General features: G+C 38.1%; 1 protein-coding gene and 1 pseudogene across 1 annotated transcript; both read right to left on the bottom strand.

The window, feature by feature from the left end:
* Positions 1-5,150: 5,150 nt before the first annotated feature.
* Positions 5,151-7,886, bottom strand: LOC147539033 (putative polygalacturonase At3g15720). The gene is made up of 8 exons (XM_086643056.1): positions 7,736-7,886; positions 7,158-7,295; positions 6,785-6,943; positions 6,431-6,451; positions 5,853-6,060; positions 5,586-5,667; positions 5,375-5,483; positions 5,151-5,285 (listed from the first exon to the last, which is right to left on the bottom strand). The coding sequence occupies exons 1-8, from the start codon at positions 7,868-7,870 to the stop codon at positions 5,151-5,153; spliced, it is 987 nt and encodes a 328-aa protein (XP_086499182.1). The 5' UTR covers positions 7,871-7,886.
* Positions 7,887-8,755: 869 nt separating this feature from the next.
* Positions 8,756-9,277, bottom strand: LOC147539034 (flotillin-like protein 3 pseudogene; annotated as a pseudogene).
* Between the last annotated feature and the right edge of the window lie 12,210 nt (positions 9,278-21,487).

Raw genomic sequence — 21,487 nt, forward strand, 5'->3', positions numbered from 1 at the left:
TTTTGGCTTAGCTTTTCGATTAATCTTCATAATCGGATCAATTTCTAGGATAGGTTCGATAGCTTCCGCGACTTTCAGTTCTAACAATTGGTACCAGAGCCTTGTTGAGATTGAACGAAGAGAAGATGGGATCGAGAAGTGGTACGGTCAAAGCAGGGAAATATGAGATAGAGAAGTTCAATGGGAAAAACGATTTTTCTTATTGGCGGATGCAGATGAAGAATCTGTTAATCTCGCAGAAATTACACAAGACGTTGACGGGAAAGAAACCAGGAGATATGTCAGATGAGGATTGGGAGGAGTTAGATCTCGAAGCACGGGCTACCATTATGTTGTGTCTTGAGAGGGACGTGGCGTTCCTAGTAGACGGAGAAACAACGGCGGCGGGTGTGTGGTTAAAGCTAGAAAGCAGTTTCATGACGAAAACTTTAACGAATCGGGTCTACTTAAAATCCAAATTATTCACATGTAGAATGGAAGAGGGTTCTTCTATTCAGGAATATGTGAATAGGTTTGACAGGATTATCTCAGATTTGAAGGATATTGATGTTAAGGTTGAGGATGAGGACCAAGCCCTCATATTGTTACTTTCATTGCCTAAATCCTATGAGAACCTTGTTCAAACTTTGATGCTTGTTGGTGATAGTCTAAGCATGAAAGAGACGAGAAATTCGCTATTAGCGGATGACCTTCGTAAGGTTGCTACTAGCAGTATGGCGTCGGGTGGAGTAGACAAGGATCAAGCACAAGGGTTGTTTGTAACGAGGGGGAGGAGTAATGAAAGGGGAAAGGGAAAGGGCGGGAAATCTAGATCCAAATCTAGAGGCTCTTTCAAGAAAACGTGCTTTAGTTGTGGTGAGCTTGGCCACTTTAAAGCGGCTTGTCCAAAGAGAAAGTTGAAGCAAAAGAACGAAGGCTACAAGGAGAAACAAGAGATGCAAGAGGCGGGATATGTGTCAGAAGAGGCGGATGAATGTTTCTCGGTGACAGAGGTGTCTGAGAAAATCTTCGATAAGTGGATGCTTGATTCAGGGGCGTCACACCATATGTGTCCAAATAGGGAGTTGTTTACTACCTATAGGAGTATAGATGGTGGTACAGTTTTACTGGGTGATGATAGTATATGTAAAACTGTGGGACTCGGAACAATACGTATCAAGATGCACGATGGAGTGGTGAGAACATTGACGGACGTAAGACACATACCCGATTTGCGGAAAAATCTAATTTCCCTTGGTGTGTTGGAGCGAAGCGGCTGTAAGATAATTATAGAGAATGGCTCCATAAAAGTAGTTAAGGGTTCTTTGGTAGTAATGAGAGGTACTCGTTACGGTAATTTATACAAACTTTTGGGGACAACAATTACAGGAGATGTAGCAGTAGGAATCAGTGGAAGGGATCCAACGGCTAGTACGAGGCTTTGGCATATGCGCCTTGGGCATATGTCAGAAAAGGGTCTATCTTTGATGTGCGGGAAAGGCTTGTTGAAGGACATGAAGAAGCCTTGCATGGAGTTTTGTGAGCATTGTGTGTTCGGGAAGGCACACAGGGTGACGTTCTCTACAAGCAAGCACAGGAGCAAAGAGGTGTTAGACTACGTACACACCGATGTCTGGGGACCGGCAAAGTTACCTTCCAAGGGTGGTTCCAGGTATTTTGTTACATTCGTTGATGATCATTCGAGATTTGTCTGGCTTTATTTTCTGAAGCATAAGAATGAGGTATTCAACACGTTCCTGGTGTGGAAAGCAATGGTTGAGAACAAAACTGGTCGAAAGCTGAAGACGTTAAGGTCGGATAATGGGACCGAGTACACGGATGGGGCATTCAAGGAGTTTTGTAATCAGGAAGGCATTGTGAGGCACTGGACAGTAGTAAACACACCTCAGCAGAATGGAGTCGCAGAGAGATTGAACCGTACACTACTTGAGAAGGCTAGATGTATGCGCTCCAATTCGGGACTAGGCGTAGAATGGTGGGCAGAATCTGTTGCTACAGCTTGTTATATTGTGAACAGGTCTCCACATTCTTCTTTAGATGGCGGCATACCTTACGAGGTGTGGTCAGGTGAACATGCAGATTACGGGAGACTTAGGGTTTTCGGTTGTACGGCCTATTACCATGTTAAAAGTAACAAACTTGACAATAGAGCAAAGAAGGCAATTTTCTTAGGATATGCTACAGGAGTCAAGGGTTATCGGCTATGGTGTACGGAAGACAAGAAGTTTGTAATCAGCAGAGATGTGGTGTTTGATGAGTCATCTATTGTAGCTATGGCGAAAGCTACGGTGCCTAGTTATGGTGATGTTGGGTCTACTAAAGCTCAAGTAGTGGAAGTAGAAGCCGAAGACCAACGGGTTTCTAGGAATCATGATCAGGTGGAGCATCAGGATAATACTCAGGATGAGGAAATTGATGAACCCGATCATGAGGAGGTTCAAGGGGAAGGTACACAAGTTTTACAACAACAACAACAGCAGGATGTTTCGGTACACACTAGGCCGAAACGGTTATATAAGCCGGTACAGAGGTTAGGGTCAGACAAACCTCTTAGGCATTATGGGCAGGCAAATCTTGTTGAATATGCACTCTCGGTGGAAGACGACGAGCCGGTCACCTTCAAACAAGCTATTACCGCGGAGGAAAGAGAGAGTTGGTTGGTTGCTATGCAAGAAGAGATGGAGTCTCTTCACAAGAACAAGACATGGGAAGTTGTCCCATTGCCCGAAGGTAAGTCTGTTATTGGTTGTAAATGGGTGTACAAGAAGAAAGAGGATTCTTCCGAGATCAAGGGTACAAGGTATAAGGCAAGACTAGTGGCCAAGGGTTATGCACAGAAAGAAGGGGTCGACTACAATGAGATTTTCTCACCGGTCGTGAAACATACTTCTATTCGGGTGCTATTGAGTATTGTTGCTCATAGTGATCTTGAGGTGGAACAACTCGATGTTAAAACCGCCTTCTTGCACGGAGATTTGGAAGAAGAAATTTATATGGCTCAACCTGAGGGATACAAGGTTGAGGGTAAAGAAAATCAAGTATGTCGTTTGAGGAAGTCTCTTTACGGATTGAAACAATCCCCTCGCCAATGGTACAAACGATTTGATTTTTTCATGCTAAAGCATGGTTTTTGCAGAAGTGACTATGATTGTTGTGTATACATCAAGAAGCTTCGCGAAGGTGACTTTATTTATCTCCTTTTGTATGTGGATGACATGCTTATTGCTTCTCGAAGCATGGTGGAGATAGATAAGTTGAAATCTCAACTCAGTCAAGAGTTTGAGATGAAAGACATGGGCGCTGCAAAGAAGATACTGGGAATGGAGATTAAGAGAGAGCGGTCAAGTAAGAAACTGTACTTGAATCAGAAAGGTTACATCGAACGAGTAGTTTCTCGGTTCGGGATGCAGAATGCGAAGGCGGTGTCAACACCTTTGGCACCACACTTCAGGCTCTCGGGAAAGCAATCTCCCACTACTACGGTGGAGAAGGATCATATGGATCGTGTACCGTATGCTAGTGCAGTTGGCAGTTTGATGTACGCTATGGTGTGTACTCGTCCGGATATTTCACAGGCGGTCAGTGTGGTTAGTAGGTTTATGGCAAACCCGGGGAAGACACATTGGGAAGCTGTGAAGTGGGTGTTGAGGTACTTAAAGGGTACCGTTGATACGGGTTTGTGCTTTGGTGGAGACACATGTCAGGTAAGCGGTTATGTTGACTCGGATTATGCTGGCGATCTAGATAGAAGACGATCTACTACTGGTTATGTATTTAAGGTACATGGTGCTCCAGTTAGTTGGCGATCGATGTTACAATCTACAGTTGCGTTATCTACTACGGAGGCCGAGTATATGGCTATGGCCGAGGGTGTGAAGGAAGCATTGTGGTTGTGGGGTCTTCTGGATGATCTGGGGATTAAGCAAGAGTGCGTGGATGTATGGTGTGATAGTCAAAGTGCGATCCACTTGGCGAAGAATCAGGTTCACCATGCTCGCACTAAGCATATCGATGTCAGGTATCACTTTGTACGAGATGTCATAGAGGAAGGTGATGTTTCTCTCATGAAGGTACACACAGATGAGAATCCCGCGGACATGTTGACTAAAGTGGTGACGTGTAGCAAGTTTCAGCATTGTCTGGAATTGCTACAAATCGGCTCGTGTTAAGTTGCCCGAAAGGGCGTAATGGCGACAAGATAATCTTTATGAGAAGGGTTGGTAGAACTACGGTAGGCTTGATCCTATAAAAGGGTACGTAGGCAGCCATGGTCAAATGGTGCAGTCGGATGAAGTTACAAGAAGCAGATATATCTTACAAGGAGTATCCTGGTGTTCGTCCAAAATTTGAAGTATATCAAATTGTGTACGAGGTGGAGAATTGTAAGAGGCAGTTTCCATTCTTTGGTTGTTTCTAAATTGCTAGTGGCGGTTTAAGCATAGGCGGTTTAGGCATCACTGATTGTGGTGGTTTCCAATTCTAAATTGGAATTGGTTTCCAATTAAGGAGTGATGCCACCGGCTTATATTATTATAAATAGGGGGTTTGAGTGCCAATGTAAAACACCAACACAAGCAACAACAACTCTTCTTTAGAGAGAGCTAAAGAGAGAGAGCAAGTGAGAGAGAAATTTTTTGTTCATAGTTTTGAGCGGTGTTAAATTTTTCGGTCGTCGAAGATTTAGTATAGAAGGTTAAATTCTATACGGTACCATCTTGGGACGAACTTGCGGGTTGTGTTAGTCGTCTTCATCTATCCTTCAATAAATATTTCTTGTTCGCCCGAGGACGTAGGCTTTAAAGCCGAACCTCGTTAAATTCTGTTCGCATATTTGATTTTGGCTTAGCTTTTCGATTAATCTTCATAATCGGATCAATTTCTAGGATAGGTTCGATAGCTTCCGCGACTTTCAGTTCTAACAATTAGGATGCCATGGCAGCCCAAACTCTGACTACACAAGAGACGGATGGCTTCAGGATGCGTAGAGGTTCCATTAATTTCCTCATATATGACGCTGCTAATTTCCACAGCCGATGTCTTTGCAACGTTTACATCAAATGGTGTAAGATGATTAGTAATATTTTAAATACCGAAAGAGAGTATAGTAACTTCAGATTATATAAAATAATATAAAGTTTGAAAAAATTAAGTTACTTAAAACTTCTTTCATGATTTTCGCAACCTTTACTCGAGGGACAATAGAACTGGTCTATAAGAATTGGATATATAACATCGACAAGCTCGATATTGCGAAAGGACACCTTCCTTACGTATCCCGAGCCACCCTTATAGAAATATAAAACAATAGTGAGAGATATCTCTAAGAAAAAATTTCAAATGATCAACATTGTAAGAACTTTAGGTCTAGAATTACCTGCCATGTCTTGATCCTCACTCCAACCATAGATCTTGTGAAATGGCAATTTTGTACATGTATCTCTTCCACCGTATCATGAGCTCCATTTTTACCTAAGCTCCCCACACTACAAGATGAAGAATCCTCTTATGAGACAATAGCAGAACTAGGGGTGAAAGAAAAGCTCGAAACCATGTGACACAATCCATAAAGCTCGAGCCGCGCGAACCTTATTCCATGTCCTGGTCCGCAATTGAGATTCGTAATGTTAACAAAGGACGTTCCACCATTCATAGCAATGCAGTCATCACCTACAATTTTATTTATTAAATCCAAATACATCAAAATGACTAAATTAAATACCCAAAAAAATGTAAATGAAATGGAAGAGAGGATAGAGATAATGAAGTGGTAGGGAGCAAATGAATTTTGTTTCAAAACAAGATAATGTGATAGGTAAAATGGGTAGAAGATTATGAAAACTTGGGGTACTTGCCAGTTCCAATGAAGGAGTCTCTAATTTGAATATGGGAGGAATCAGAGATGTCAATGCCATCAGTGTTGGGACTATGTTCAGGAGCAATTATGTTAAGGTCGGATATCAATACATTCTTGCATCCAACAACTGAGATATGGTTTCTTGCGCTATTCAAATGTCTTAGACCCATCAGCTGAAGCCCGTTGCAACTCGCCAATCTTAGTGCCTGTATTTCATCATACAAAAAAATCAACAAAAACCCGAAAATCGTTATTGAGTTTCTTCTGAAAGAGAAACCTGTCTTTTCCTTATTTGTATAAAAAGACAGGTATCGAACTTGTTAGAACATCCGATGGTCTGACCGTCCGAATTCACCATGAGTCATTTGGTATTAGAATGGCTGACTGGGGCACGAGAATTCACCGAATGCAGGCTCTAGACTTGGCCCGTTCCGGGCATGTCTTCTGGTCAGATAAAGCCCGGTATTTTTTTGGTTTAAGAGATAGAGGGTCTCTTAGTTTTGTCTAATAACAAAATAGAAACTTACAACAAGAAAAAAATAAAAATAAAATGTGGAAACAAATATAAAAACTTACTGATGGTCTTGTGCATTTCCCCTGACAATTCGAATAGAGATTCATTTAGAAAACTAATTGACAATAAAAAAATTAATTAAATAAACGTTTACTCGCTCATAACTCAAACTGGTTGAATCCATAAAGCCAGGAGTACAATTTAGTTATGGTGTGTCATTAAACTGAAACGAACAAACATGCTAAGTGACATGACAAATATGATCTATCGGCCTGCCAGTGGTCGGTCCATGTAGAGTGGGGAAATGGTCTGACCAGTGGCAGTCCGACACTCCAGTACTCGGCATGAATTGGCCTGTTTTTGTCGGGCCATTTAGACTGCTCTCCAGAAAAAGAAAAGAGATTAATTATACTGACATCTTTGCAAGGTTGATCCCACCAAATTGATCCTTGTCCGTCGATTTGTCCATGTCCTTCGACGATAAGCCCATCAATACGAGAGAAAACTATCCACTCATTTAAGTTAAAACCAGACCATGCTGATATTGTGCTAGGTGCAACAATATTCCCTGATATCTGTAATCAAAAGAAACTCTTCATACTGATTAATTTTTTCGAAAAGTCAATAATTTATTAAAATCCCAACGCCTAAAACCACAAATATAATAGATAATTTTCGTACATATGTTAGATAGAGAAACACTTCGAGAGACACAAAATTAGAAAAATTATTAAACAAATAATAAAAAATGAGAGAATATTTTTTGTGTGTAACAAAATTGTTTAGTACCTGAACATGAGGATTAGGAGATGAGCATGGACCATTGAAGATTAATGGTCGCAATAAGAAAGTCTTCCCGGCTGGGATTACAAGGGTTGGAGAAGGTGTACTTTCTTTACACATATTTTTCCATGCTCGTAGAAATGCCTACACAATATATGAAGTGAATATAATGGATTTTAAATGTATAATTAAGATTTAATACTAAGTATTATAAACATAACTATAAAAGATTAAATAGTAATATTCAAAATAATATTGGGGCAGTTAGTCAATCAGAGTTCTTTACATAGTTTTATTTTTTGTTGAGTCCAAGAATCGTCGTCGTTAATATCAAATAACTGATAGGTCCGTCAATCTTATAATTGACAAATTTTGTGAAAGTTGAAATAGTAAAAAAAGAACATTTCCTCGTATGGATGAGGGGAAGTTTTAAAGGCGCCTCTCTTAAGTGTTATTGACGCTTTTAACTATTTTCTATAATATTGAGGGCGCCAATAACTACGAAGCCCCAAAGACACCATTGGAAGGCCCATGTAAAACTTCTCATGCATGAATTCCAAGTCCTGGAATGAAAAAAGAATTACTTGGGAGTCATCAACAATTCCATCTCCAATAGCTCCATAATCAAGAACATTGAAGACATCACCCTTGGAGTTTATATTCCTCACTTGCAATCTACTGAACCCACTTTGGGTTATAGTACATAATAGCAATGTCATCAATACAACAATTACCAAATTCTGCAAAAACAAAAACCAAACCGAATTAGTCTAAGCATTCAAACTGGCTTGGTGATGTAGAACGCAGCGGAAATAAAGAAGACGATAAAATAAACGAAGAACAATTAAAAGAAAGATTAAAATAACTCTAAAACTGATAAACTTTATTAGACTCAAGAGGATTTTCTCTTCAACATGAAAATAAAAGACAGACTAGACCTCCTTTTATAGGATATCATACTTTCCTAGTTAAACTCAAACTAGACTTTCCTGAATAATGGAAATACTGAAATACTGCAACTTCCTAAATAGATATACTCAAACTAGACTTTCCCAATTAATGAAAATACTGAAATAATGTAACTTCCTAAACCTAGATTCAATACGAATCACACTAAAACTGGGACTTTCCTAAATCTAATCATTACGGCCGATTGGCCTACGTGGCCGTTAGGCCACGGCAAAAAGCGTCCACGCCGGGTGCCCCTGCATCAGCTTCCCCTTCTCCCACGAGGTTCGTCCAGAATCGTTTCGACGAAGAAATTAATTTGATGAACCCACATACGATGAACTCTATCATGGCGATCCGTAATTCCCACTTTGCACGAAAGGTGTACGAAATCCGAAGGATAGAGAAAGGGACTAAGTTACCAACTATAAACTGATACCCATGATGCGGCGATTCTCGCAGAATCGATATCAGTGAAGAAACGTTCAATAAATTTCTACATCTTCCATCGTCTTGAAATTTGATGAAGAAGCTTGCAAATACTAAATTTTCCTCTACCAAAAAATAGCCTTCAAATTCATCGTCCAATCATCATGAGAAGAGCCAAAAAACGTTGCAAGGCATCGTAAAATTTCTCGAAGATGAACAATCATACTTTATGTTATATGTTGCATGGCCTCACCTCTCATCTTGGCTTGATTGGTTGCTTTAGGTTGAACCTTTTGAGTTAGGTAAGAAAAGTATTCATGCCCCGGAATGCCAACGAAGTTTTTGAAATTTGCATTAAAAGGTAGCAACCCAAATCTATTAAGTTCAAGTTGAACTTTATCAAAAACTTCTTTCTTGAAATCCTTAATGCTCTTGAAAACTTCTTCTCTAGATCTTGATGCAATAAGAACCCTAGTGTTACCTTCGACAATACCTTGAACAAATTCTTTAACAGGAATTGAGTGGCCATTGGCACTGGGATGAATTTGTCTATAATTTATGAGATTTTCTTGATCTTCGACTTGAGGTCGGGTGGTGAAGATTGCAAGTAAGACTAAAGTAACTATTTCAGAATGCATAGCAAGAATGCCGAAAGTGTAGTTGATAGGAGAGGAGTGGTGATGGTCACAGTTGTGGTCGTTTCGGAGAAAATCAAGCAATGCTACCATGCTATCTTTCTCATGAATCATCTTCGAGATAGGTATTTATTGTGAAATTGTACACCGTTGCCAATGGATTTTGAAAGTGTGGTTGTTGGGAAGGAAGCATTGAAGGGCTCAAAGTCCAACTCAAGCATTAAATAATCATTAGAACTCCCATTAACAAGTTCCTTGAATTCCAAATATTCAGAAGTAGTGAGTTCCTTTGTGATTAGAGCCTTCACATTCATATGTATATATTCCTAAACTCCCGGCATCGAACGAATAGCAAGTGCAACCCATGGAGGTAAAACTAATGCCTCTTGAGTGGCTCGTAACACTTCTCCAAACACCCCCTCACTTAGCTTATTCTTATCTCCTTCTAGTATTGCTTCAAACTCAGCTAACAAAGGCCAACCAATTTGGATGTAGAGATCCTCTAAATCGAGTGAAAGAGTCTCGGCAACATGATGCATAATAGATTGAACAAGCTTGTTCTTATTAAACCTTTCCTCACAAGTCTGAATATCTTCTTCCGCAACTCTTCGCTTACGAAGATCGACATAACCTTTTTCTTTACCAACCGTAAGAACCTTAACAGGTTCTTGACGTCCTACCTTGAACAAGCAACTCACGCTACGAATATGACAATGAGAGAGTGTAGAAAACAAAATCATACAATCAAAATTATTGTACGCAAGGAGAGAGATATAAGCACCCATATTTGCTTTATTCTTCACTTGAATCATAACCAGAATGTTTCTAGAACATAGAATATCAACTGACTTTGGTTTATCAAGAATGGACTCACCTTCGCAAAACGATCTGAAAAGCTTCCGTACACTGTCTCGCTTAGGACCAACCTCTTCTTTGCTTTCGTTATGTTCGACTTTCTCTTCTTCTACGTTGAAGGAAGATCCATCTTCTTCTACTGCAGTTTCAACTTCTTCGAAATCGTCTTTTTCTTCTTCGGAGTATGGTTCAGCAACCTCAAGCTCATATTTTTCATGCTCTTCGTAATCTTCTTCTTCTTCTTTTATTACTTCTTCATGGTTGATGGAAATAAGAGGCTTCTCCAATCCAACCAGAGATTGACTAGATTGAAGCATCCAATCATCATTATCCAAGTATTGAGATGAGAGGTTAATCGGGTATGGAGGTAAACCGTTTGGATTACTTGTATCCAACTGAAGTGCATCAATTTGATGTTGATGGAGAGTTGATTGTGTTGGTGGTGTAGAATAGTAAAGAGAAGATGGTGGTATTGGTGGTGGAGGTGCCGAAGATGGTATAAGAGGTTGTGAATAATAATAGTACGGCGGTGGTGGTGTTGTTTCTGGTGTTTGATAGTAATAAGATGGAGGTGATGGTGTATAACACACTGGTGGTGGTGGTGACGGTTGGTATGGACAAGGAGACGGTTGTGTTGGATAATAGTTCGATTGGAGCGTTTCTAGACAAAAAGACGGTTGTGGTGGCGGTGGTGGTGAATACGGTGGTGGTGGTGTATAATAAGATGGGGGTTGTGATGGGTTTTCTCGTACGGTTTCTCCCGGATTCCAATGATAATCGTACGAATCTTTTTTCGCATACAAACATGATGCGCATAAGCATCGATTCGTTACGCCTTGATGAGTATAATTCGGTTGATTATAATCTTCTTGAGGAATAGAATACGATTGATACTGATTTAATTGTCTGGAAAAAAATTTCCAGAATCATTAGCCCAAAACTTTGGTGGCTCTGAATACCACATGATGTAGAACGCAGCGGAAATAAAGAAGACGATAAAATAAACGAAGAACAATTAAAAGAAAGATTAAAATAACTCTAAAACTGATAAACTTTATTAAACTCAAGGGGATTTTCTCTTCAACATGAAAATAAAAGACAGACTAGACCTCCTTTTATAGGATATCATACTTTCCTAGTTAAACTCAAACTGGACTTTCCTGAATAATGGAAATACTGAAATACTGCAACTTCCTAAATAGATATACTCAAACTAGACTTTCCCAATTAATGAAAATACTGAAATAATGTAACTTCCTAAACCTAGATTCAATACGAATCACACTAAAACTGGGACTTTCCTAAATCTAATCATTATGACCGATTGGCCTACGTGGCCGCTAGGCCACGGCAAAAAGCGTCCACGCCGGGTGCCCCTGCATCACTTGGGCTGCTCAAGAATTGTATAGGCATTGTTGTTTTTGCCCTAGGACGCTAGCCTGAGCTGCTAAAGAGATATGTAGTATAAGCGTTGCTGTTCTTTTAGCTAGGACTCAAGCCTGAGGTAATCGACCTCAGAAGTTTGACAGAGACCAGCATTTTTGCAAATCTCCATACGTAAAGTGGGTTAGATTACCTCATCTATTTTTTTTCTTTTTCTCTGAGAATAGTCCCACATGGGAGAATGGGTAACTAGTAACCAAAAATATAAAGTATAGGTCCTCTCCACTCATTGCCAGTTGGTTTTGAGTTGGATGGCCACAAACTTAACATGGTATCAGAGCTAGGCCCACACGTGATGGGCTTAAAAGCCACACGTGTTCCACGTCACCCGTAAAGAAAAAAAACACACGTGTTAGGCTCAAAGAATGCCACACGTGAGGGGGCGTGTGAGAATAGTCCCACATGGGAGAATGGGTAACTAGTAACCAAGAATATAATGTATAGGACCTCTCCACTCATTGCCAATTGGTTTTGAGTTGGATGGCCACAAACTTAACATTTTCATTTCTCTCCCCGTCGCTCTCTCTCAGACGAAAGAGAGACAGTCATAAAGATAAAGGAAAAGAGAGCAAACAAGGATCAAGGGAATGAGTGACCAGAGGGAGAGAAAAGATTCACGTGAATCATCTCTTGTTGGACAACCTTCTTGTTTTAGTTTGAGTAATAAGTTATACATAGGCTACAAATTTCTACTTATGTTAAGAAACGAGGGTATAACCAATTTCCGGAGGGCACAAACAGTTTTATAATCTCAACCATCAGATATAAGTTTGGGAGGTGTAATCTTAGTCATTAAAGATAAATTAAGGGACATAATTTTAACCCTTCGAGATAAATTCGGGAGATATAATCTCAATCTTTGAAGATGAGTTTGGGAGGTATAATCTTAGTTATTGAAGAATAGAGTATATGTTAAAAGAGGTAACCCCATCCTTATAATATCGATTATTTAGGGATATTGACAGCTTATTATATGGAAATGACAATTTTGTAGTATTCCAAAATTTTTAATTTTTTGTTGAAAGTGTAGTGTTCCAACTTGGGTGCTTTTGTAGCCACCCCACTTTTAGCTATATACTTGTCATTCTATATTAGTGTTTTGTGTTGAGGAGTTCATGCACAGATGCACTCCTTGACTCCTTTTCTCCATTTTTTTTTGCTTTTCTTTCAAAATCTTTTTCAAAACTTTTTGGATTATTTTGTGAATTTTAAGGTATCATTTGTTGTTTGTTCATTAAAAGAAAAACTAATTCAAATGATTATCTTGCTTGTTAAAAATTGGTTGTAAAAAACTCTAACTTTTTAATAGTATTATCTTTTGATATAGTGTTTGAAAATTTTTCGAAGCGATTAAATACTTGAAAAGTGTTTATGATCGATAATGAGTTGATTTCGAGTGGTTTTAAAATGATTTGTTAGTAGGAATGGAGTTTACTTGCTTCCTCAGACAAGACAATCATGTTGTGGTCAAATTAAACTGACTAGAGACACTAACTTCAGTGTAGTAACTTATGCATAAAAAGGTGGGGCGCCTATAGAGTTCTGTTGGTGAAGCTTAGCGCGGAAAGTACTCCCTAACATATCAACTTAAAGGTGCAATCTCTTGAAAGAGCAGTGGACAAAAATGTTAAAAATGAAATGTAGAATTTAGCTAAAGTTTTAACGTAGGACTCTGATGTTTGTCAAAATTGCGGCTAAATTTGTTTGAACACTTTGATTATGCAAGAAGTTGCCAAAATTTTTCTCAAATCATTTCGATAGTGTACCTTTAAACTCATGATGATCAAAGTGTAATCGACTTTGGAAGAACTCCAACAAAATTTAAAAGGAGAAAGAGCAAATAACATGCATGAGAAGGGAGAAGGGAGACATGATTTTATAAGAGAATATATTTCTTGGAAAAATAATTTCCCACAATGAAATTTTATCTGGTAAAGGCAACTAAAATATCGTTCGATGTTTTGCCTAAAATATTTAAGATCATCAACTTAAGCCATGAAAACATAAAATGTTTACACATACTCAACTACACCAAATACAACTAGAAGGAGAGCCACAATTATTCATAAGGGAAGAAAATGATGAAAACATGAAATCATTTCTTACCAAATCAGCCATATCTTCTACTACAACTATATCAAAGGCAAGAGATTTTTGTAGTTTAATTGAGATTGGGGTTTGTGCTTAGAGCTCATATTTAAGGAAAGAAAAGACAAATATAAAAACATTTGTTATTAGATTGTGATTGAAGACAATTGGGAAAGATTAGCATTTATGAATTAAAGTATCTTTTGACTATAAAGTGTAGGAATGGTCAACCTGTAAAGTACATTTAAGGGTTATTTCTCTAATACCCCAAATTTTATGACCGGTTTCCTGCCTAGTCCCTTACTTTGTAGAAAATATTCAAATGACTCTTTTTTTAAGATTCCGTTATAACGCCGTTAACTAATCATCACCCTTCTCTCATTCTACTCATCGCCTCTCTCTGCCCCCTCATCTTCTCGCCACCTCAGCATCTTCCCCGGCGAAGGTCGCTGACCGGCGACCTTCAAACATTTTAAAAAAAAAATTAAAACCCACCTCTCTCTCTAGATCTAGAGAGAGAGAGGGGGGAGGGTTTTTTTTTTTAAAAAAATTTTTTTAATGTTTGAAGGTTGCTGGTCGAAAATTTTCTGGCCGGTGACCTTCGCCGGGGAAGATGATGAGGTGGCGAGAAGATGAGGTGACAGAGAGAGGCGATGAGTTGGATGAAAGAGGGGTGATAACTAGTTAACGGTGTTATAACGGAATCTAAAAAAGAGGGTCATCTGAGTATTTTTGACGAAGTAGGGGGCTAGGCAAGAAACCGGTCACAAAGTTGGGGTTATTAGGAAATTGACCCTACATTTAATGGTTTGAGAGAAGAATCTCAATTGACTTAGATTTTAGTTGTAAACAGTTTGTCTTCATCCAGACACTTGTTTTACAGTTTATAATGAAAATTTAGAGCCGTTTTATAAGAAATAGTACTATTTGTGTAGTCCATTTTGGCCCTTTCCAACACTATACGTGTATATACACTAATTATAAGGAAGATTGTACAAGAGATTTGGTGAAATATAAGTATAATTTTGATCCAAAGTACATGTATTTTTAAGAATTAATATCTATTATTTAATTTTTTTTCATACATTATTAAACAGGTGACCAACCAATTTTTACTTAACCAGAATGTGACTAAGAAAACTCAGAAAAGGTGTAAGACTTACAAACACAATCTAAATGACCAACCAATTTTTAGTTTAGTAGTTGTATGTGGCCAACTGGCCAAGACAATCAGCAAAAAGGTACTAAAAGCTAACAAAAGAAAGTTATTTTGGGTAAGTCGGTAAGTGGTATGTGTAAATTTGCATTGGTAGTGATTCTTTCACAATATAAGTTGTAACTCAATCTAAATGACCATGTTAAATGTGTGGTTATTGCTAGTTCATGTTGTTTAAGTTTCAAACCACAACCACCACATCAGCTGGAAAACACAAATGTTACATAAGGAAAAGTTTACAAAAATCGAATGTGATACAGTCAACCAGTAGATAAGGAGTACGTGAATGTGACATCTCAAAACAAGAAATAACTATAGTTGTCAAGATAAAAGGGTGAATTATCTATACGAATTGGGTGAGAATAATCAAGTGAGTCATGCTTCAAGGAGTCGAGTACTGGACAACCGATGGCAAGAGTGCGCGAAGAACAGAAGTATGTGAATCGATAGAAACCATAGAAACAACGACATGTTCCTCTAAAGAAAATATCAATGGTAAGTCCACCTCGTTATCGGCATCTTTGGAGTCAAGTGAATCTAGAGGCTCGACTAAAGTAGGAGACGAAATATGGTCGAATTGAAGTACAAACTAAAAAAAATTGGGTAAATCACTGACCTGACTTCCAAAATTAAAATGGTTGAATGGAGTGTACATTGTGGAATTAGATGAAATATACTCAAAATGAAATTTATCTCCGAAGAAAGTTACATTTTTAGATTCATAGAAAGACGTAGTCTCTGGATTATAAATGGAGTACCTCTTCATTAAATTTTGTTTTGTAGTATTTCACTATAAAATCTTGCGATATGCAACATAATTATTTTAAAGACGTACAGGCTTATTACATAATCACGTTATAGTAGCTACATCTTCAAGAATTACAATTCGTCTTTAAGAGATAAGTAACAAATCAAATTTTGAGGACTTCCCTAGTTCCCTATACTTTCTAAGTTCAATAACTTTTTAGGACGTGAATGTCTTGGAAGTTTCTGTACTCATTGTGCTGAAGGACGCTTGACGAGTGCTACAACTACCAAACCATTCTTCCATTGAGCATTATTTTATGTACATTAGATGGAATATAAAAAGAGTTGTTTGGTAAATCAGACATTTCGAGCAACCGACGCCAAGGGAAAGAAGAAGTAGTAGTAGTTCTTTGTTTACGGTCTTACTATGGCGTTAAAAAACGGCCGCGATTTTGGGGAATAAAGAAAATTCTCCGGGAAATAAAGACTTTTCTTAAAACTAGTCAAATAAAATTGACTTTTTATGTTTCTTTTTATTGCTAAGGGGCTTCTAATTTTAGAAGATGCTATTAAAAGGCTCCTCCATCTCATCACCTCTCTCTACCACTTCATCTTCGCCGGAGAAGATGATGAGGTGTCGAGAAGATGAAGTGGCAGAGAGAACAAATGAGATGGAAGAGAACTTTCAAAAAAATGTATTCTTTATTCTCCATAAAAATTTATTCACCGATAATATCGTCACATCATCAATAATTTTCGGTGAACAACAAGGAAGACACATTCTCTGCCTAAAACCGTTTTTCAGATCTAGTCAATTTCCTCCGGCGAAGGGTCCTCCCTTCGCCGGAACTTTTATGTTTCCTGTTTTAGTTTCTTACTCTCCTCTCTTTCTCTCTTTTTCAGTTCCTCTCCTCTCTTTCTCTCTTTTGCAGTTTAAAGATTTACCAATCTCATCTCCTCCTTTAACCCACACCTTCTGTTTGTGATGGATGTGAATAGAAACCTAATTGGTTTCTAAGTGCTTACATGTTATTATCTCAACAAACATCTTTTATTCATCATGATTCTTTTCTTCACCTTTTATCTTTAGACTATATTGGTAAAGAACAGAAGAGAAGGAAGACTCCCCTTCCATCTAACCGTTTCCTCAACAAAATCTCTTTGGATTGAAGAAGAACAGGAAGAAGAAGAAGAAGGGCTGGTCCTTTTTATTATCTATCAAGAAGGGCTGATCCTTTTTCCCTATTATTATTGTTTGTTCTTAACATTAACATTATGTAGTTCCTCCAAGTTTATATTTATGTATCTGTAATGGTGTAGTTCCTCCATGTTTATTTTATTTTATGAAGAAGAAGAAGAGAAAAAGAAGAAGAAGAATAGAAAGAAGAAGAAGAAGAAGAAGCAGAAGAAGAAAGGAAGATGAAGAAGAAGAACCAGTAGATGCCAAGCCAAACCCATCGGTGGTAATGTGATTTCTATGGTGGTGAGATGGCGATGATTTTCCGGTGACGGAAGTGGTTTTCTGGCGGCAGCGGCGATTTTCCGGTGACGACGACGGTTTTTCGGCAAGAAGGCGATGGTTCTTTTATTTATTTTTCTGTAATATTTTGTCGACCTTTAGGGTCTTTTCATTCACGATCTTTAGGATCTTTTGTCGGCCTTTAGGGTCTTTTGTTTTGAGTCAGTGTCTAGTCCCATTTCTTTCTCTTCATGAGGCACTTTGCATTTAAATGTATGTAACTCTCATGAAGTTTTCAGAGGAGAGAAATAAATGATGTATCATCCATGTAAACAATGTGATTTTATCACTTATTAATGGAAATGGTTCCCTTGGCTTCAAAAAAAAAAAAATTATTCACCGAATAATTTTTTTTTAAAAATCTGGATTCCCTCGAGAATTTATTCCACGGAGAATTTTTTTTATTACCCAAAGTCGCGGCCTAAAAAATTTAAGTAGTAGTCACGGTGTTGTATTTTACTAGTACAATCTCTTCATGTAATCAAATTAATGTAGGATATTTAGATTTAATTCCTAGAGAGTGAAATGAATGTTTTTACAAAAAATAAAAACATATGACTATTATGGGAAATGATAGAGTGCCAAAAAGTATGATCAATAAAATGCTAAAATTTCTTCATTTAGAAACAAAAGCGGTCCCCACTGTTGTCAAACTTTGGAAAAATCTTGTCTTTTAGTGAATTCCACGTCATTTGGGCATTTTACTGATCATACTCTTGGGCACTGTAGCATCTCCCGACTATTATCTTGTATTGTCCAATGTATTTGTTACTAAGAGACCAGATAATACCTTTTTTTTTGCGGCCAAAGTGACCAAATAGTACTAATGTATTCTTCATCCAATAGTACTCTAAATCATCTCTTTTTTTGAAGGCCACAGGAAAAAAATCTTAATGCGGTGACAGAGATCATGGACTCTTACACCAGTTTCTCGGGTCAGGCAATCAACTACTCTAAATCATCTATATTTTTCAGTAAAGGTGTACCAACAGAGCAAAGACAACTATTTCTCAATCATCTACACTCCCCTCTCATGACGGATGTAGAACGGATTTAGTTACTCTCATTTTAAAGCCCAAAAACAGAATTCAATCTCATGAATTCTTAATCCAGAAGTTTCAAAAGAAGTTGACAGGATGGAAGAAGAAATTAACATCACAAGCAGAAAGAACCACATTGATAAAATCAGCTCTTAGCCCCATTAGTACCTACTTCCTTGGCCTCTCTATTATTCCTCAAGGGACCTTACTTAAACTGGAGAGACTTGAAAGAGATTTCTGGTGGGACCATGAGGATGACAAGAGGAAGATGCACTTCCTCCCATGGGACATCATCCAAAAATCGAAGGAGCTGGGTGGTCTAGGTATCAGGTCCTTGGCCAAAGTCAACGAATCTCTTGTGGCGAAACTCGCCTAAAGATTCCTCAACAGTCCTCAATCAAAATGGGTTCAACTTCTGAAGTCCAAGTATTACATCAACGGAAATTATTGGACAGAAAGCAAAAAAAGTAACTCTTCTCCAATTTGGGCATCCATATTACATGTGCGAGACAGCTTGAGCCAAAAAGTTTGCTGGCAAGTGGGTGACGGGTCCAACATCAAGTTTGCTGAAGATCCCTGGGTTCCTACAATACCAGGATATAAACCGGAAGTAAAATACAGATGGCACACATACAGATATCTTGTATCAGATTTAATTCAACAAGGTAGATGGAATGAACCATTAGTCAAAGACCTATTCAAAGTAGAATCAGCTGAAGAGATACTTAGAATCCCATTATCAAATCTTATGAATGAAGATAAATTGATCTGGACTCCACATGAAAAAGGCTTATTTTCTACAAAATCCTACTACAGGGAGATAACTCCTCAAACAAGAAGTACAAGGGTAAGTCCAGATTTTCCATGGTCAAAATTTTGGCAATTAAAAGTGGTTGAACCCAAAGTCTTACAATTTATATGGAAGATGGTTAATGATGGGTTACTTGTATTAAGTAGCATCAGAAGAGGCAACCAGGGGGTAGATCCGACATGTGTTCTTTGTGGTAACGAGGCAGAAACAGTGAATCACCTGTTCGGTGCATTCATAGTTTTCAAAGATCTGTGTAATAGAGCCCAAAGCTTCGAACATTTCCCTCAAAAAACAAATCGGAAGATCTAGTAAGATTTCTCATAGATCACAGAAAAGAAGAAAGATCAGTGGTTTTCATCACATACCTTCTCTGGGGTTTCTGGAAGAGCCCAAATGCTAAGATCTTCAAAGGAGAACAGGTTCTGATCTCGTCCATTATACATCAAGCAAAACTCAAAGCCAAAGATTACATTAACAGATCTATTGATACCACCATGAATAACAACATAACAGATTGGTATCCACCACTAGATGGGTGCACTAAATTAAACTTTGATGGAGCTATTTCTACAAGGGGATCGGCCATTGCCGTGGTTGGTAGAGATTTCAGAGGTGAAAGGATATTGGAGAAAGCTCAAACTATTCTTAGCAGCTCGGCGGTGGAAAGTGAGATTAGGGCTTTGGTACTGGCACATGAAATGGTAGCTGAAAGACAAGAGATGGTATTTATAGTGGAGGGGGACTGCAAGGGTATAATAGAGTTGGTATCCAACGGTCGAGATCAAGGCCCTTGGAGGGCGATGCCCTATATTTTAGAGGCGCGCCGACTCGCACAACCAACTAATGTTAGGGCAATTTCGTTCTGTCCCAGGCTGGCAAACATCTTGGCCCATGACCTGGCCCAAACGGCGCTCCAAGCACCTCCCACAGAAGTTTAGTAGTTGTAATTTACTTTTGTTCTTTTGTTTTCTTCATGTTGTAATTGTCATTTAGCCTTCCGGCTCATATATGAAGTTAACGTTCCAAAAAAAAAAAATAATAATAATAATTTATTGTAAAAAGAAGTAGAAAAACGAAATAGAATTTAAGAACATAAGAAATAAAAACATATTTTATCAGAGCTAATGTCATTTTCACTTTAGGGTTCGTTTGATACATGGGAAAATAAGCTGGGAAAACCGATTTTCATAGGAAAATCAATTTTCCGTTGTTTGGTAAAGCCAAAAACGTGGGAAAGTTGAATTCTCATGGTAAAAATAGGTTGGAAAAAGGGTCCCCAAATTTTCACACTAAAAACATGTAAAAACAGATTTCCCACTCTTGGCAAAACACACTCTCTCTCTCCTCCCGTGTAATCTCTCTCTAACCCTCAACTGCTCTCTCAATCTACAACCCTCAGCTACTCCCAAAATCTCTGGTATCTCTTATGGTATCTCTAGTCTGAACTAGCGCAACTAAGGGTGAGTTCGATCAATCTCTGACCTCAAGAGTTTCTCTCTCATCATCAGAAAAAAGATCCAAAACCATTAAAACTATCATTAGATAATCAAATCAAACAAGAAAAGAAACAAGCATTAATGGTTTTCAGTAGGAACTAAAGGCTTTCTTTTAGAAACAAAATCAAAATTGAAACTTTTTTTAATTGATGAATGAAATGAAATTAGGGTTTTGAATGATCTTACAACCGGGTGAGAAGGAGAAGATGAAGAAGAAAACCGAACAATTTCTTGGTCTCCCTCTTTCAATTTCTGAATTATCTTTCGACCGACTGAGAAGGGGAAGATGAAATGCAATTAGGGCTTTTGAATGATCTTACAACCGAACAATTTCTTGGTCCCCCTCTTTCAATTTCTGATTTCATGAGTCGAATGGGATGGGAGAAGATGAAATTATAGTCTAGTTTCATTTCATCTTCCACTCGGTTGGGATGGGAGAGAACGTGAGATTGGAGAGAGAGACATAGTTCTGAATAATTTGTGGTGAGTTAGAAATTCCCATAAGATTGTCCAAATTGTATTATTTTTTTAAGGCACACCCTGACTATCCTATGACTCAACCAAACAGTTAAAATTCAATCCTTATTTTTCTTTCCCATCAGAAAACAAATGGGTTTCTTTCCCATCAGAAAACAAATGGTTTTCTTTCCCATCAGATAACAAATGGTTTTCTTTCCCATAAGAAAATAAATGTTTTTCACACGTATCAAACGGACCCTTAAGTCATTGTTGTAGTTAGAAGGTACTGATAGTTTCGAACTTAAAATTAGATGCCAATAATAACAAACATTAAAAAGAAAAAGTCAAATAAAAATTATACAAGTTCCAAATGAAACAAATAATCCACCATCATTTGGCTTAGTGGTTGGCCCCTACTCGAAATACTACAAATCTTAAGTTCGATTCCCATAGAAGTGGAAGTCTATGATTTATTTAACTTAACTTGGTATAAAATAAGATAGAAGTAGGAATAAATGAGCTCTAACGTCCCGTATGATGACCTTAGAGCATCTCCGATGGAACACTCTAACAAACACTTTGAAAATCTAGTTGTAAAGGGTCAATGAAGATTTCTTTCCTAAGAGCATTTCCAATGCAATACTCAAGAA

The sequence above is a fragment of the Eschscholzia californica genome, unplaced genomic scaffold (assembly GCF_041429995.1).
Source record: "Eschscholzia californica isolate CP2 unplaced genomic scaffold, dmEscCali1.0.p SCAF_5, whole genome shotgun sequence".
NCBI lineage: Eukaryota > Viridiplantae > Streptophyta > Magnoliopsida > Ranunculales > Papaveraceae > Eschscholzia > Eschscholzia californica.

Coding starts and splice junctions, on each gene's coding strand:
- LOC147539033 (XM_086643056.1), bottom strand. CDS start 7,870: ATGACATTGCTATTATGTACTATAACCCAAAGTGGGTTCAGTAGATTG. Junction 7,296..7,735: donor GAATTGTTGATGACTCCCAA/GTAATTCTTTTT, acceptor TATATTGTGTAG/GCATTTCTACGAGCATGGAA. Junction 6,452..6,784: donor GGGATCAACCTTGCAAAGAT/GTCAGTATAATT, acceptor TCGAATTGTCAG/GGGAAATGCACAAGACCATC.